At 35.0% G+C, this 18,927-nt stretch overlaps 1 protein-coding gene across 1 annotated transcript in view; it reads left to right on the top strand.

Annotated features, from left to right (window-relative positions):
* The window catches only part of AGMO (alkylglycerol monooxygenase), a 160,745-nt gene that overhangs the window by 95,403 nt on the left and 46,415 nt on the right, over positions 1–18,927 (top strand). Inside the window, exons 11-12 of the mRNA XM_015816773.1 lie at positions 2,339–2,421; positions 6,581–6,686. Of these exons, the coding sequence (XP_015672259.1) occupies positions 2,339–2,421; positions 6,581–6,686 (189 nt within the window). The remainder of the gene's footprint in view (positions 1–2,338; positions 2,422–6,580; positions 6,687–18,927) is intronic.

Here is an 18,927-nt window from a genome sequence, read left to right as displayed (position 1 = left end):
CGCCGCCGCCGCCGCTGACTCGAGTATAAGCCGAGGGGGGCATTTTTCAGCCCCAAAAATGGGCTGAAAAACTCGGCTTATACTCGAGTATATACGGTATATGTTGGTGTATAGGGTTTTTTCCCTTCTTGTTCTCAGTAGGCAGGTAACATATATTACATCAGTTTCACAATTCTTGATAAAACCACAGTGGTTTGGCTAAGTATTGAAATATGCTCATCATATAGCAGAATACCAAATTAGCTTCTACTTTGAACAGTGATGTATCTTGTGTTTACCTTTGTAAGTGGGATTGTTGTATTAGTTTGTCAGACTGGTGATAGTTCATTTCTGCAATTTTGTTGAGCAGTACTATAAACCATTCCACTCCCTGTATTGTAAGCAACTTCCCAATTTAAACTTCTATTTTTCTGTAAGGGAAACAAGTTTAGTCTAAATCACTGTGTATTTAATTATGTAAAATGTGCTAGTAACTATATTGTGCTGAAAATAATTATTGCAGTGTACTATCCTCTTAGCATCACTTTTATCAGAAAGTATGAAATTGGATCTGTGGTCAAAATGTTGGCACAAATGAGAAATTTGCGTTGGCTTATAACTTGATTAAGTAGTGTGCATATTTAAAGCAATGGATCTGTTTTTGTAGTTTAATAGAAGTTAAAACTTTGGGGATAATGACTGCCTTTTGAATCTTCAGCAAACCCACTCAGAAATGGCCTGGGTCAGATGGCCTAATGAGTTCTCCATACCTAGAAAAAAAGAGTTTGTGCTGCTGCTGAATTTGAGGCTCATATTCAACAGCATCGTTGTTGATTGCCAGTCTCTCAGCTGCCATGTCTTTTCAGAAATGATAGCTTTCAAATCATCAACACTATGTTTATGACTGTCTTCTTTCGATAAGCTGTACTGTCTAATCATCAAAATCATAAATCACAAGTACATTTTTTTTTAATTTTAAACAAAAAAAGTCTTTAAGGGATTCCAGTCACTAAGAAATGTAGATATTCTCTTTTTTTCTAATCAAACAATTTAATTTTAGAAAGTTCTGTTATTTTCATCAATCATCCCTCATTGTAGATATTGGCAACTATTTCTGTTGTACATATAATAATCTCACTGCAGTTATCATATATAAAAACAGTGTTACATGGATTTTTTTCAAACTGCTTATCCAACTGTCCCAAAATTCAGTTAAATATTAACCTTTATAGGAAGTCTTCAACTTACAAACACAATTGGGACCAAAACTCCAATCATAATTTATTGCGGTCATAAATCGAAGTACCCATGTAACATTTTTTTGCAGTGGTCATTAAAAAAATGCCATAAGCCTTTTTTTTTGCTGGAAGCTGGCAAAAAAACCCATCACAAATCACAGTCACATGACCACACAATGCTACAACCAGTCATCAAGGTGAGCTGTTTGCAAAATGCCTGAAATACGGTCAGGTGATCAATTTTACGATGGCCATAAATCATCCATTCAAGGCCATTGTGACTCCCGAGTGATTGTAAAATGACAGATAGTCCTGTTGTTCACATTCTTTATACATTCTAGATTATTTTTCTGCCAACAGTACAGCATTTTATAAAAAAATCTATAATGTAATATAAATTTCAATCTTTTCAACCACATATTTCCCATTTTTCCATTTGTATATTATAAGCAGTGTCTGAATTGAACTGAATATGCTTAATGTTCCACTTGATTCAAATATGAGGAGTCCAGATTCAAATAATATTACTTAATAGTATTATTTAATATATTGAATATCTAAGAAGCAGAAAAATACACATGACATTAAACTGTCTGACTTATTTTCTTTCCATACTTCCACCCCTCCTTTTAACAGGATTTTTTTTTTTCAGTTGCTAATATTCTCCAGAGAATGCAGATTGGAAAATATAAAGATCTAGTGCTACTAAGAGAAAAGCTGGAGAAAGGAGGCAGATATGTGATATGATATTTATTTAGAAAACAGGTCTACCACTTTGTTTCAGGTCACTAAAGGTTCAAATAATGTCAGGAGAATAAACCATAATAAGAGTGAAAGAATTATTTTCAAGAGTAATATTGTGCAAAGAATTATTTGAAGGAAAATATCCAATTTTTGTAACCTTCAACTTTGAAACTTAAAGACATGAAGGAGGAATAGAGAATCTGCAGTGGATTTGCAGTTGTAAAGTTTAAAGTATCAAACTACTCAAAAAGCAGACAGTAAAAAACTCATATAATTGAGACTGAAAGTTCAGACTACCTCACTGGGAAGTTTAGAACACAATATCTCTCCAGAGAGCTAACCTAAATGAGTAATTTGTCTGCTTGTTGTTTTAACAGACGTTATCACAGGTAACTCTTCTCATGAGACTTGGCTACATTGTCCTGACATTGACCTCCATTGGTTTCCTTATGGACCAAAGGTAGGCAATTTCTATATCCGTTTGTTAGACAGTAAAAGCATTTTGACTGCCAAAATAGTTTCTTCTGGTGCTAAAATCACACAGAGGACAAATGTCAAAGTGATATTTTGTGATTTAAACAGAAAAATATTTTATATGTCTCTTCTGAATAATAGTGAAAGTGAAAATAATATATCAATAAGATTCTGATTTTTTTTTGTCTAGGTGTCAATAGAGGAAACAATGGAGTAAAACAAATGTCTTAGTGCTGAGTGCTTAGTGATGTCTGTTGCCACTAGGAAATTTTAATTAAAAAGTTAAATGCAAACTGTCTAACTGAGGAGAACAATAATGAAGTATTTTCTTACATAATTTAAAACTGGCATAGCTGTTTTCTTGAAGATTCTAGGAACATGAGATAATAAGTCTAGGACTACGTATGAGACAATACACTGCTATAGATGAAGTTTTTCCATCTTTACCTGGGATTCCACAAGAATTTGATGAGGTTCAGCAAGAGATTAAGTGTAAAAAAAAAAGTTCACTTGACCACAGCAAATTTTATATTATTAAGTTTTGCCTCTTAATCACAGTTCCAGGTTTTTTTTTCTTTTTGTAACAGGTTCTCCAAGCTGAATTTAAAAAAAAACAACACGTTTTGATATAGAATACACATAGGGAACAAAGTGCCTTCCAGATATTTTGGTTGATAGCTCATCTGAATGATCAAGCATGATGAATACGTAATCAGAAGCTAAGAGATTTTAAGATTTATACACCTGGATTGACAGAAGGATTCAAAAGTTTCAGGATTAATTTAAAGGAGTCTACACTTTTAAACCCGTTTGTACATGTCATCTTGAGAATTGTTCAGCTTGGTTGCAAGGATCCATTGATTTTGTAGTGTATTTGTTGAAGTTCTTATTGCATGATGTGAGAAAGAGTTTTATTGTTTCAGCTAGCTTATTTATAGCAAAGTCTAATGGTTTGCTGAAAGAAAACACTTGGCTAAGGTCACCCAGGGGGCTTCCCTGCCCAAGGGAGATCTAAAACCTGGGTTCTCTCTCCTAGTCCAACACCTTAATTACTCTATCTGCACATGTTTAAGAAATAATGACATTTTCAGAAGAAAATCATATTGAAGAATAAAACTGAATATTATTACTGAATGTATCACACATTAGAATATGGATCAAAGTAGTAGTTGTTGTTACTTGTGAAGTTGTGTACAACCAATCATGACCCCATGGACAATGTTCCTCCAGGCCTTCCTGTCCTCTACCATCTTCAGTGACTCCATCCAGCCACCTCATTCTCTGTTGTCCCCTTCTTCTATTGTCCTCAATCTTTCCCAGCATTAGGCTCTTTTCCAGTGAGTCCTTCCTTCTCATTAGGTGGCCAAAGTACTTGAGTTTCAACTTCAGGATCTGGCCTTCTAAAGAGCAATCAGGGTTGATCTCCTCTAGGACTGACCGATTTGATCATCTTGCAGTCCAGGGGACTTGCAGGAGTGTTCTCCAGCACCATAGTTCAAAGGCCTCAATTCTTTTGCGCTCAGCCTTTCTTATGGTCCAACTTTCACATCTATACATTGCAACTGGGAAAACCATGGCCTTGACTATACGTACTTTTGTTGGCAGGGTAATGTCTCTGGGAGTACCAGACCATCTTATTTGTCTCTTGAGAAACCTATATGCGGGTCAGGAAGCAACAGTGAGAACTGGACACGGAACCACTGATTGGTTCAAAATTGGGAAAGGAGTCCGGCAAGGCTGTATACTGTCACCCTGCCTATTTAATTTATATGCATAGAACATCATGAGAAAGGCAGGGCTAGATGAATCAAAAGTTGGAATTAAGATTGCTGGGAGAAATATCAACAACCTAAGATATGCAGATGATACCACTCTAATGGCAGAAAGTGAAGAGGAACTAAAGAGCCTCTTGATGCGGGTGAAGAAGGAGAGTGCAAAAGTTGGCTTGAAACTCAACATTAAGAAAACCAAAATCATGGCATCCGGCCCTCTCAATTCCTAGCAAATAGATGGGGTAGTGACAGATTTTATTTTCCTGGGCTCCAAGATCACCTCAGATGGGGACTGCAGCCAAGAAATTAAAAGACACTTGCTCCTGGGGAGGAAAGCTATGGCAAATCTAGACAGCATACTAAAAAGCAGAGACACCACCCTGCCAACAAAAGTGTGTATAGTCAAGGCCATGGTTTTCCCATTTGCAATGTATGGCTGTGAAAGTTGGACCATAGGAAAGGCTGAGTGACAAAGAATTGAGGCCTTTGAACTATGGTGCTGGAGAAGACTCCTGCGAGTCCCTTGGACTGCAAGGTGTTCAAACCGGTCAGTCATAGAAGAGATCAACCCTGACTGCTCTTTAGAAGGCCAGGTCCTGAAGTTGAAACTCAAATACTTTGGCCACCTAATGTTCTCCAGGAAAGACTCACTGGAGAAGGGCCTAATGCTGGGAAAGATTGAGGGCAATAGAAGAATGGGACAACAGAGAATGAGGTGGCTGGATGAAGTCACTGAAGCAGTAGACGTGAACTTAAATGGACTCCAGAAGATGGTAGAGGACAGGAAGACCTGGAGGAACGTTGTCCATGGGGTCGCAATGGCTCAGACACGACTTCGCAATTAACAACAACAAATACTTTGGAAGATTGGTAGAATATCTCTAGTGAAAATAATATTACCGTATATTTGTATTTTAATATTTATACAATAGTATATAATGTATATATTTCTTTTTGCAGTATTAAATTAATTTCTTTCACTTTCTAACATTTCAATATCATCTACACATTCATAAATACCATTGTATTGTATTGTATGTAATACTAGCTGAATAAGTCCAAGAAATGACATTTAGCAAAAGCCATAATTGCAACAAATAACATAGGTAGTTCTGAACTTACAATCACAGTTGATCCCAAAATTTCCATTGCTAATCAAGGCAGTTGTTAAGTGATTTTTGCCCCATTTTACAAACATTTTTGCCACAGTTGTTAAGTGAATCATAACAATAACAAAACTTTATTGTCACTTTGAATGTACTCCAATCGGCATACATCAAAATGAAATTCCGTTGCATACAGTTCTCAAAGGGTCACCACCTCCTTTATACATTCCTTGTTCGTGGCCAGCTCAAGTTTCAGATTGTCCACTTTAGTCTTTAGGGAGAGAACAATGGCACACAGGACAGATGGAAACAGAGCTCCATGTGGATTTGTGAATCATGTGGTATTTTTAAGCAAATATGACTTCCACCATTGACTTTGCTTTTCAGAAGCTAGCTGGGAAATTTTCAAATGCTGATCACAGGATCACAGGACAGTGCAACCATCATACATACATGCTAGTTTCCAAGTACCGAAATTATGATCATGTGATAATAGGGTTGTTGCAATGATCATGTGTGAAAACTGGTCATAAGTCACTTTTTTCAGTGCTGTTGTAATTTCAAACAGTCATTAAAAGAATGGTTATAAGTCGATGACTACCTGTACAGAGTAATGGTATTGTACAGAGTCTTTGACATACTTATGGAACAGTTTATACAAGTTCTTGCACCAACAGAACTAAAGAAGTAGAGCTGACTCTTTTACTAGAATGAAAATAAAGTGTCTTATTAACACATGGTGCTTTATGCTAGCAGAATGAAACTACTAAATACTGTCCATAGGTAATGAGACTCACAGTTGTTGATTCTGGTTTTTGTTACCTAAAGTAGCTCTGCGGACTGGCAGTGGTGGCAGAGTCTCGGGGGAGGAGATGATTCCATGCATGCAACCTAAGTCCATGCATATGCAAATGGAGTTTCATACACTTACAAGTCGTCGCTTCTGCAGCCTGGTTCCAATGTCCTGCAGACTGGGCGTTAGGGACCCATGATCTAAAGGACAGAAATATGAAGATATTTGGCTTTTGAATAATATGCTAAGAGCTTCTCTAAAATGCTTAAAAAGGACCTAACTTTGCTTTAATATAATATGATTTCTCCCGGTATAATTAAAACGGTTCCATTTCTGTCTTTGCAACTTTTAGAAAGGTTGCATAGGGCAAACTATGGCTTTGTGCATTTCTATTATTTATGTTGTAAAATAAACCGTGTAACCAATTAAAGAGCCAATTAATTTTGGTCATTTTAAAATTGCAATTATTTTTAGACCTGAAGCTGCTTTCTTGGAATCTGCACGTTGCTCTGTTTTCCTTGCTCTACAGAAGCTTGGTTATTTGGAAGTACGTTCTGCACTTTTATCAACTACGTTTGAGGTAAGAAAAGTTGTTTTATTATAGAGTTACATATATTGATGTCCATATAGCACATTTATTTCATAAAAGTAACAGTATTCTGCTATTTTGGTATGATCTACATGTATTTATACATGGATTTATTTTATTTTACAATCTTAGAAAAGAATAGTTATTTTGAAATAGATATTATAATTTAAATATAAAATGCATAAATATAATTTATGTCTACCAAATTACTCTTTATAAAATAATTATTTAAAATATCATTTATATCATTTATTTATTCATACTTCCAAAATTTGTAATTATGTTCACACATCTTAAATTAGCATAATTGTTGATTTAGATATTAAATATTAAATATTTGAGCTAATCAGTACATAAAATTGTTGGTTTCATATGCAGTTTTTTAATATATTTATGCATGTATGTGTGCATTTTTTTTCTATAATTCTCCCTCAGCATTGTATTTTGTATTTATTTATTCTTTCCATATTGCTTTCCTTCCAAAGAATATGTTGAGAATGTTAAAAGATACTACTGTTTGTAAGACTCTGCTTAAAATATATGAGACATATAAAATATATAGAAAAATATGAAAGTATGGCTGGAGGCATCAGGAGACCTGAAAGAATGCAAATAACTTTATGCCCTCTTTCTGTATATCTGTCTCATAAGCTTCTTTCTGCCAGTACAGGTAGTCCTTAAGATAGGTTCCTTAGCAACCATTCAAAATTATGATGGACCCCCTCCCCAAAAGAGAGATACATCTCAGATTCAGAGTTCCAATGACCAAACCTCCACAGTCACATGATTGTATTTTGGACACTCAGCAACCAGCCCATGTTTACATCCATTTGCAGTGCCCTGTGTTGAAGTGGTCACGATTTAGGATGTTTGTGCTGGAAACCACTGCTTATTTCCATTTTCTGGCAAAAAAAACCCCACAGCAAATGATCAGTTTGCTTAATGATTGCTTACTTAACAACCATGACAAAAAATGAAAAAAAAATTAGGCAAAGTCATGTGGTGACCCACTTTGCAACTGTCATAATGTACAACCAAAACTGTGGTTCAATTACAGTTGTATGTTGAAGAGTACCTGTAGGCACTTTACCTACTGATTACTCCCATAGCTTTCTCTGTTGCTTTGTATCTTCTACAGTCCTTTTTGTCTGCTTTCATTCCCAACAGTTACCTTAGCACTTTACCCCTCTGAATCTTCAACTCTTTGCCCTTTGTCCCTTTCCACAAGTTATTCCCCAGCCCCTGCGGATAATTCCTGGCTATTGTTCTCTCCTTGCTCATAGGATTTTAAGCTGAGCCAATTATTGCATCAATAATAAAAATAGTTTCATTAAGTTTCGGAGTGCAATCATTGATGCATTGCAAAACCCAGTGCCACCTTTAAACTTAATATTTCTGAATTTAGAAAAGAAGTTCTTTATACTGCCTCTACTCTCGTGGTATCTATGGAGGAGGAGTTGAAGGCAATTACAGAAAGATGAAAAGAGAAAGCAATAGGGAAAAAAACTGCCTTAAATATTGAACGTCTGTGGAGATTCTCAATCATCCAGGTCATTATCCATTTCAAAAGTTAACTGGACTTTTCTGTTTTTTTTCTTTGAAAACATTTTTCTTCTTATCCAAGAAGCTTTTTTAGTTCAGAATTAAACTTCAGAACTGAAAAAGTTTCTTCGATGAGAAACGAAATATTTTCAAAGAAAAATAAAAACCAAGAAAGTCCAGTTGCTTTTTGAAAAGCACCTTTGGGGCCTTAAAGGTTAAATATAAAAAAAATTGGTTTCATATATTGAAGGAAACCAAAGATGGACATCTGACTTCCCCTCCCCCAAATACTGATTTGCACAAATAGTTTTGTGCAAATTTGGAGAACACCCAGTGTTCAAAAACTTTTGAAAATCTTCTCTCTGATGATTCTTTAAGTGACCACCAGATGCCTCAGCGGCCTTTTCTCTCAACAAACTACTATCCTGTTGCATACTCACAATTGTCTATTCTTTTTTAAACACAAGCCATACTGTTGATACTATACACACTAAAAAAAAAATCTGGACCCATAAACTAGTATGATATATCTTTTCAATAAGATAATGACCCAAGTGGTAAAAATACCCTTTGGAGCTATTGCTTTCCACCTCATTGGGATAGAGTCATTACCAATTCTATCTGTAGTTACATTAGCTACATTACCATCCACTACAGATGATGATGTAGAGTTCCAAATACTGTGGCCAATTGACTGTAAAATTGTTCTGCAGTTCTGGTGGGGCAGCCAAGTTAGAGCTTTTAAAATATCCATGCTGAAGCTCAACACCCACTGTTTGGAAGCTGATCATTATTTTTCTTCTGTCTCCTGATCTGAACAAAAGAAAGACTTCTGGAATTAATTAGAAATGTCTACTCTTGATGAGATTTGCACGTGAGTTTGCAATCGTGAGGCTTTGATAATGTCAGCCAACAGCTGCAGCTTCAGGCGGTAAAATCAAGAGACAGATTTTTCCCTGGGCTTAATTACAATCAGAAAGTATATATTTGAGAGAGACCAAAACAAGTCAGGTTGGAAACTGTCAAGTATTATCATTGAAGATGAGACTTTAACATCTGTTTCCTCATAGAAAAGTAAACAAAACATTTATTGTTAGGACCCTCTTGGTTGTGAGACTTTATCCAGCAGTTGTATTTAACTGGAAATTATGAAATTTTCTGTAGTACTTGCTACAAAAGAAACATCTGGCACTATTTATGTCATTCGTACTTGACAACTCAAGGCAATAATTTGTGTACAATGTGGAATGCAGTTTTTCCTAGATAGTGTTAACAATATGATGCTAACCCTTTTCCTGGTACAAGAATGAGGATTTAAAAGTATTTCAGCTGTTTTATTTAAATAACTAAAACTTCATAGAAACTACTTTAATTACAAATTGTCATATACAGGGTTTACATCCTATTCTTTTACAATTTTCTTTAAAAAGAAAATATATTTAGATTTGTAATCTAAAAATGATATTTTACATTTGTAATCTAAAATGTAAAATATATTTACATTTGTAATCTAAAAAGGATATTATGAACTTAACTATGTCCTACTGCTTATTAAGATATTGTTAATAAGAAGTAAAAAAAATATCTGCAAAGAGAATCAGACTTCTAGACTCACATCCATATCTCTATAACTGATGTTTTGTTTTAATAGCTTCAGAATGATATTAGACTTGCTTATTGTTTATATGTATGCTGCTTTTATAATTTTTGTAAATAACTCAAGACCGCATATATTCCTTCTCCTGTTTTCCTCATGGCAATAACAACCCTGGGAGCTGGACTGGGCTGAGGGTGACTAGCACTCTCAGACTAGAGTGGCCCCTAAATTCAGGGTCTGTGCTTTGCTACTCTCTTCCCTTAACTATCCTGTAGATCAAACTGGTTGTCTCTATATTAGTGTTATTATTACTATATGTATTCAACTAATTATTTCAAAATAGTTGTTTTAGATATATAGCAAATTATGGAAATTTAAATCTTCGAATAAACAGTGGCATCAAAGATGCAAGTAGTATGATCTCTGAACGACTGAAATGTGGGTGAATTAGGTGGAATTCTGAATCACCTTACTTCTGACGTGAAAATGAGAGGGGAAAATACCTATTTCAATGTCATTGTGAAAGCTTTCAGACTAGAGTAAAGTAGTTTAAGAAATGTTGCAATAACTAGAGTACTGTCATGACAACAGTATAATAGAAGTCTGCCCTTAGGCTGTGCAAACCATTCAACAAGCAGATTGCTGGGCTGGATTCACTTCTCAAAGCTTGGGATATTTGCTTTGCTAAGTATTGCAACTTGAAAGTCTTCTGTGAATATAGAGGCACCAAGGAAATCTTGGGCAGATTCTGAAGCAATAGTACAAATCCTTTGAGCCACTATAGCTAGTTTGCAGCTTTGGGGAATAGATGCACAAGGCTAAACAAAGCATTTAATTATATGACTTGCATGGGCGTAGTAAATTTAACCCAATTCAATAATCCAAGAAAATAAAAATGATAGTTGGATCAATTTTAGCAGATGTATTTGAAAATTCAAGGTTCTCATTGAGCATCATAAAAAATCTATTCATGATTTTTAATGATTCAGTAGGACTGAATTAATAAAACCAGACTTTATAATGGTTGCATTCTATATATTAAAGATAACACATAATTTAGCTCAAACAACACTAGATAGACATTAAGTATTGACTGCCCCATAATGCTTTTAATATATATGTCACAGTATAATCATTATTGTAAAGCATTACAGCAATCAATTCCTAACATTTGAAGAAAGTTTTAATAGTTTTTTACATGATAAATAGCATTGTACCGCATAAAGCAGCTGACTTAATTGCATCAAGTTTATTTCATAAATGTTTTAAGACTTCAATCTGCCATAAGACACTTATATTATGACTGTTGCAGAATGCTTTCTCAGACAGCAGGTACTGAGAATTAGGTAAACATCATTTAAGAAGAAAGAGTTTTGTGTTCTATGAGTCCTATGTTTCCTAATCTGGCCTATTGTTTCCATTGTAGAATTCTGCTGCAGTGGCAATGTTAAATAAACTGCTAATCTAATCAGGTTTTGGATATGGAAATAAAGAGGAATCATCTCATTCTTTGCTTCATGCAGCAAATATATTACATTTCTTGGATAATTCCATTAACTTCTTGATTTATATGTATTTACCATAAGTTATGTGTATCAGAGAAGTCAGGTAGAAAGTTTGCCAAATATTTCTACAAGAGCTTGCCTCATAGCATTCCATCATTTTGACTTGTACTCATAGAAAAGATGGAATGTAGGACCATTTCCCATGTTTGCTTTTGATGTGGCAAGGCTTTAAAGAAATTATATAATCATAATAAGTATTATACTGGATTACCTAAAGTTTCATATTTTTCCAAGAGCTCTATTCATCCAGTTCAATCTAGCAAACTGGGCATGCTGCAGATCCTGTCAGAAAATCACAGTCAACTGGCAGGGACTAGAAGATGGGCTTTCTCTACCGTAGCCCCTGCTTTGTGGAATATTTTTCCTTTGGAGGTTAGAATGCCCCAATGTTTCAAAGGTTTTAAAAACTTGCCAGTGCCCCTGAGTCTGGGGCTGTGAATGTGATGAGGGCCCTATTTTTTGGCTTTACTCTTGGTTGATTAACTATCTTGGCTGCTTATGTATTTATTTTTGGATGTTTTAATTGTTTTTAATTGTCTTAACTTTATAATTTTAGAATTGTAAGCTGCCCAGAATCACTTGACTGAGATGAGAAGCTATAGAAATTGAATTAATTACTTAGTTAATTATAGGTATTTCTCCAAAGATGGAGCGTACAATGTCATTTGTTATTTGTCAAGTTGTATACAGTATAATCTAAAACAACATGAGGTTGCTTGGAAATTAATTGTCACAATTGAAAAGTTAATGATGAAAAATAATTGATTACTTTGCCATATCAAATGTGAGCTGTTTGGAGGGAGCAAACTCTTTAAGACACAATATTTTCAGTCCTGAATTCTAATTTTTTTTAGAAGTAAACTGGTGTTTGAAGCTTAAGTATATAGATGTGAATTATTCACAACAGGATTTTATTTCCCAGTTTTTCCCCCATGATAAAATCTAGTAATAGATAAGTTGGATTCAAATCCTATTAGTTGAGGTACCATGTGATATAAAACAAAACACAATAGGATAGCATTCAGCTATGAAGAGATTGTTTCTCATTTTTCCTCCCTGACTACTAAATATTAATTGCACTGACTTTCTTTTTCTTCTGAATTGTCTGTTTTGGTGGTGTAACTTATAATAAATTCATACAGCATCCTAGTAGCTTTTGATGCTTTATTCAAAGTTTTATGTTGATTCCATAATTGTTGAACTTCAGAAAGATGGGGAGTGATGAATGTACTGTTCTATGAAATACTTAGTAGCTATTTTGTTTTCTAGAATCTTATTTAAATATAAATATTTTATTTTATTCAATTCAATTCAATTCAATTCAAGTTTAATTTATATACCGCCCTTCTCCCATAGGACTCAGGGCGGTTCACAGCATATTTAAAAAACAGATACTATAAACAAATAGAAAAATACAAAGATACAACAATATAAACCCCAATAAAAACCGAATTAAAAACCAAATATTGACGGCTGTGTTTCCAATTAAAATTGCTTCTAAAATCATCCCTACCTAAAATTGTTTTGTTTTTATTTATTTTATCTTGCAACTGTTTTGTTTTTATTTATTCAACTTCATTGTACTCTATTTTTATAGTTTCATTTTAAATAATATCAAATTTTCGCTGCATATTGGAACAATTGAAAAGTATGTTTTTTTTTTTCTTTCATAAAAATTTTATTATTTTCAGCATAAAAAAGAAAGCAATCACAAGTACATCACAATTAATGAAAACCCCTCCCCACCCCCCACCCGGACTTCCCAAACCAAATCCCAGGATATTATTCATCTAAAAGTAACCTTATATTAATACCCCTAACTCCACAAAGTATAATTCTACATAAATTGAAAAGTATGTTAAACTAAAAAACAGAAATTTAACAGTTTCTTTATCTTAAATGAATTACAGATTGCAAATTTATTTCTTGTATTTGAACTTTCTATCCATGTTTTCTGCAAACCAAACCCTTGAAATAGATAAATAATGCCTGTTAGTCTTCATATTATTTTTCCACATGGGAGATTAATCATTTGTGAGGTTTGTGTTTTATATACTATTAATAGCTTCCATCATGTATTATTACTGCCATCAACTGTAATTATATCATTATAGATGTGTAACTGCTTATATGCTGTAATTGTACAGATATGACAGCTCTCTTATGATTTAATTTTTGGTAAGGTATTTTTGACACAGTGCTTCAAACACAAATTGTTATACAAACCAGACCATTGATTCTTTGGAATATGTATGATTTAAGTAGTAGAGGAGAAATAGAAATTAGCAATAAAAATAAGAAATAAGAAAATATGCTTATATTTTAATGCTGTTTTTATAGCCTACCAAAGTCCTATACTCTAGCCAATTAAAATAATCACTGGAAAAAAATAAGCAACCCACAATAATATTTTAAATAATTTTAAATCATTGTATATAAAGAAGAATACACCTCGGTTGTCTGGTATTTAACAGTTCTAAAATTAGATTAGAATTCAATTAGCTAGAATTTGAATAAATGCATATTGCTTATTAATTTAAAAAGTAAAATATAAGCCTAAAATTTGTTCCTTAACATAGATCAAGGCTTTCTTTGAAACTCTTAGTTGACAGGCAGCATTATAGAAGAAGGAAACTGTTCTTTAGGTCAGGGATTCATAACCCATTCTTAGGGCAAAGGTGGGCAATTTTTCTAGTAGACTGCAGCATGCTTTCCTGACCAGCCAGCAGATTGTAGCAGGTGGCCTCAACATTATTTAGACTTTCATATTATATGTTTTGCTGATAATTTAAGATAGGATGGTAACATGGATGTCAAGGGAAGGATGACATATAAAGCAATCACCCTAATCTGAAGGACACTGAATGCCACCCAGGATTTCAAGAAGTATATAAACCCATTTGGACCATCTACCATAACGGCTTATAGATTTGAATGATTTCTTAAAATTCCTTGAGGAATTCCCAGGCTCTCTAACAGGCAACTCTGGTAAAACACCAGTAATGGGAGAAAAGTTGAATACTGAATCAAATTGCTTCTGAGCAGCCTCATTCTGTTGGCTGATCCTAATTTCTATTTTGGTTTATTGATGCTACATTAATTAGACCTAAATAGTCTTTGCAGAGAATGACAAAACAATATTCTCCTCAGTCATAGGTATGCGTTCAAATCTACACCAAGGTATCAAAGGAGGTAAAGTGTCTTTCATTTTTTGCTTATTGTATCTGCAAGACATTATCCAGCAGCCTTTTTTAATCCCCTGAGAAAAATCAACAAGATCTTCACCCTGGCTGATATTACCAATGTGTACAGTATTTGCCAGTAAACTCTCAGATTTCCAGAATCTTAATTCTCCATAGATAGTATGAATAGCATGGGTGACACCGGAGGTATCTTGACATATAACCTGGAACTCCTGGCCTGTAAACTCTAAGGGAGGGTATAGAATGCTTTCTAGGTTCTATTCTGCCACTTATGAACTTGTCTGTACTGGCTTCTTTGTGAGGACAAGGGTTAATGTGACCACCTGGATCTGGGAAATTCTCACTATCATTCAACATTGGTATTCTGAAAAAAATCCTCCCTCAAAATGGGGACTTAAATCAGTTTCCAATCATCCCTTTTGGGGAAAACTGTTGAGACAGTGTTGATGGATTACCTATGGAATATCCTGGATGAAGTGGATTATCAGAATTCAGATAGGGACAGCATTGGTCTCTCTCCTTGTTGACTTCTGTCAGGACTTGGATGAGGAGAGTATATTTAGGCTGTGGTTTGTTCTCCAAGTTTGTTTCAATATAATTTCTGAACGATTCATTACCAAACTAGGTAACCTAGTTTAGTAATGAAATGTTCAGAAATGATATTGAATCAAGCTTGGAGAACAAACCACAGCCAAAATCTAAAACTCAAACTACAAGTATTTTTTATTATTTCAGAGGAGAGTATATGTTTTCAGGTCCCTTTAGATCAGGGGTCCCCAACCCCCTGTGGACCGGTACCGGGCTATGGCATGGCATGCCAGCAACTGGTCCTCACAAATAAGCAAAGCTCCATCTGCAGGATGCAGGCAGCACATAAAACCATGCATAGTCCAGTCTGTGGAAAAACCTCTCTCTATGGAACTGATCCTTGGTCCTCAAAAGGTTGGAGACCTTATGGAATAGAGTTTGGACAGAGTTGTTACATTCTTTCCTTAGTGATTTAGTTCAGCCAATGATAGTGGATGAGAAGACACTGCATAATAGTTCTTTGGAGGTTCCACAAAGGAGAATCCTCTTTCCCTGCTTTTCTCTATGAAGTCATTTAACAACTTGGAATGCTTTATCATCAGGTTATGGATGATATTCAACCTTAAATGCACCCTATATTATAGGGGAAATGATATGAGTGTCCATTCTCTCTGCTCAGAAGCTGTCAGGATCTGAGAAGGACAATACAAGCTAAAGCTAAACCCAGACAATATATATTGTTTGTCCATAAAATCTCTTAGATGGCATGAGTCGATATGGGCATTTTCTAAACCACACCTTTTGTTTAGAATAGAAGAAGTAGAGCAAAGTTCCTACTATCTATCCTAGCCCACTCCAATGAAGCCTCTCTGGAACTGAACAATTGCTTTCATAGTGTCCCCCTGGAAGAAAATATACAGACAATCACAAAAGAGCATTCATCATAGTTTCTACGATACCTGCGACAGGAAGAAAAGTATCCCAGACTTCCTTAGGGGAAAAAAAGTGAATATTGGTGATAGGAAATTAAGTTCTTAGGGGAACAGAAACTATAGCTTGAAGACCAGGCAGTCAATCTAGGGAGGTATATAGTCTCCCTGGAGCAAAAATCAAAGATGTAACTGAGTACCTTACTAAAATAATCAACCTCACAGATTACTATTCCTTTCTTCTTCTACATGTGGGACCAATGACACAACAATGAATCTGAAAACAATAACAAGATTATGAACAGCTGGGGAAGAAAGTTAAAGAATTAGGAGCACAAGTAGTGTTTTCATCTATACTTCCAAAAAAGGCCAGCAACCAATGAGGGAGCAAAGGATTTTAGAAATGAACCACTGGCTTAAAAACTGGTGTCAACTTGAATGAGAAATGAAGGCAGATATGATATTGTTGCCATTATGGAAACTTGGTGGGATAAAACCCACAAATGAAATATACAGCTAGAGTGATTTAAATTATTTAAAAGAAACAGATCAAATAAAAGAGGAGGTGGAGTTGCACTATATATAAGAAATAACTACATCTCTATAGAGATAGAGCACAACAAGGATGAAAACTGTCTTGAATGCATTTGGGTTAATATAAAAGACGGGGGGAAATGACATTGCCATAGGTGTATGCTATAGGCCACTCAACCAAACAGAGGAAATAAATGAAGTTTTTGCCAGTCAGTTAACTAAGGTATGTAGGAAGCACATCACAAACTCTGCACCATCACTAGAGGTTTTTAAAAAGCGACTGCACAGCCACTTGTCTGAAATGATAGGGTCTTCTGCTTGAGTAGGAGGCTGGACTAGAAGACCTCCAAGATCCCTTCCAGCTCTATTCTGATTAATGAATTAATGAATATGTTACATTAATATTGCATTGACTATCAGTTTGCTTCCAGATACAATTTAAAGTGTTAAACTCCATCTTTTATGTCTATACATGGATCTTGTTTCATACGAAAACAAGGACTATAATTTGCCCTGTGATATTGCAAGCACATTTCCTTTTTTAAAAAATTATTACTATATGTGTATGCTGCTCATTCTAAAGGCTAACAATCAGAAACACAATAAGAAGACTAAAGACTAAACAAACCCATAGGAATAAGACAAATATAAAACATGAAAAAATAATCAACACCATGATAAAGAATATAAAAAGCTTACAAAATTATGTGACTGACAATGCATCCAACATTCAAAGATGCCTTCCTCCTGGAATAGGTGGAAATGTCAGTTCTTATCTGCTCTCCTAAAACCAGATCATATCTAAAGAGCATGGGATAACATTAAAAAATGATTTTAATCTGATTTTAATCTGCTTAATTTAATCTAATCAGACTAACTTCCCAGTGAACATGGAAGTTGATTTCATAGATGAACTAATCTGGATCCATATAGGTCAGGAGTGTCAAACTCGCAACATCATTTGACATGTTATGACATATCGTGGCTTTTTTTCCATTGCCGGCAATGGGGGGGTGCGGTTTTGGCATGACGCATCTGGCCCACAGGCAGGCAGTTTGACACCCCTGATGTAGGTCTTTAGAGCTGACAATCAGCTACTTGAATCATATCCAGAAGCCAAATGATAGCTATTGCAACTCCCAAAGTTGTGGGATGATCAAGGTATAATGGGAAACACCTATCTTTGTATGGGCAACTGCAGTTTGCAACAGCTGTAGCTTTTAAATGCTTTTCAAGGGCAGCCTTATTTGTACTACATTATAGTAATCCAGATGGAAGATAATTAGGGTGTGAGGGACTGTGAGTAGGTTTTGTAATAAAGGAATGGCGGCAACTATGTGTGGTTTTTTTCCTGGCCATACTGCCACCTGCTTATTGAGTAAACTTCTGAATACAGGAGGATACCCATAATTTCATATCACTTTCTTGAAGTGAAGGGGTCACTTGAGGGTTATTGATTCTGTCTTGATGATTTTAAGCAAAGTATAGAGAGTAACCTGTGACCTCCACAATATAACATCAAGACAGGTACATTGCTTCTGTGGTGGAAGGTAGTCCCTTAAAGCACAAAATGCTTTTTTTACACAGTATAAAAGAGAATACTTGTAGTTTAGGATTGAAATCAGGGGTCCTTGGTGCTTCTGAGCTTGGTTGTTTTCTTGCAGATGTTTCATTATCCAAACTAGATAACATCATCAGGAATTCCTTACTAACTGATGATGTTATCTAGTTTCGGTAATAAATTACCTGTAAGAAAACAATCAAGTTTGGAGCATTAAGGACCCCTCATTCTTTACATGGGTCTTAAAAAATCAATAAATGAAGACCAATAGAGCATGGGTGTCAAACTCAACTGCATCATGTGACATATCATGATGTATCACTACATTTTTTGCCTTTGCAGAGCCAGGGTGGGCATGGCCTGCATGTGACACATCCGGCCTGTGGGCTGCCAGTTTGAAACCCCTACACTAAAGTCTTTTTGGTTTAGTATATGTAAACGAGACCAAAATGCCTTATTTAATAGAATTAGAATTTAAAACTTAAAGCTTAAACTTTCTAACATTAAGACTGACTTCAATAGTTTGGGTTAATTTTCATCCTAAACATGTAGAAAGACATTGTAGTTTTCTTGGCTTGGACATTAGAAAAAATCAACTATTCACATTAGTTGAAGGATGTTACTAGAATCCCAAATAGAGTGACCAACAATGGCATGTAGACATGTTTGTAGTATTATTAGGAAGAAAAGACCATTTGGCTATCTGTTTTCAGAACTGGATTAATAGACTAAATAATAGACTAACAGCAAAACTGTGCTTGCTATTGTGAAAC

The sequence above is a fragment of the Protobothrops mucrosquamatus genome, unplaced genomic scaffold (genome assembly GCF_001527695.2).
Source record: "Protobothrops mucrosquamatus isolate PMUCROS unplaced genomic scaffold, P.Mucros_1.0 scaffold494, whole genome shotgun sequence".
Lineage (NCBI taxonomy): Eukaryota > Metazoa > Chordata > Lepidosauria > Squamata > Viperidae > Protobothrops > Protobothrops mucrosquamatus.
Note: the sequence above shows the minus strand (reverse complement) of the source record. Positions and strands in the feature narration are given on the sequence as shown.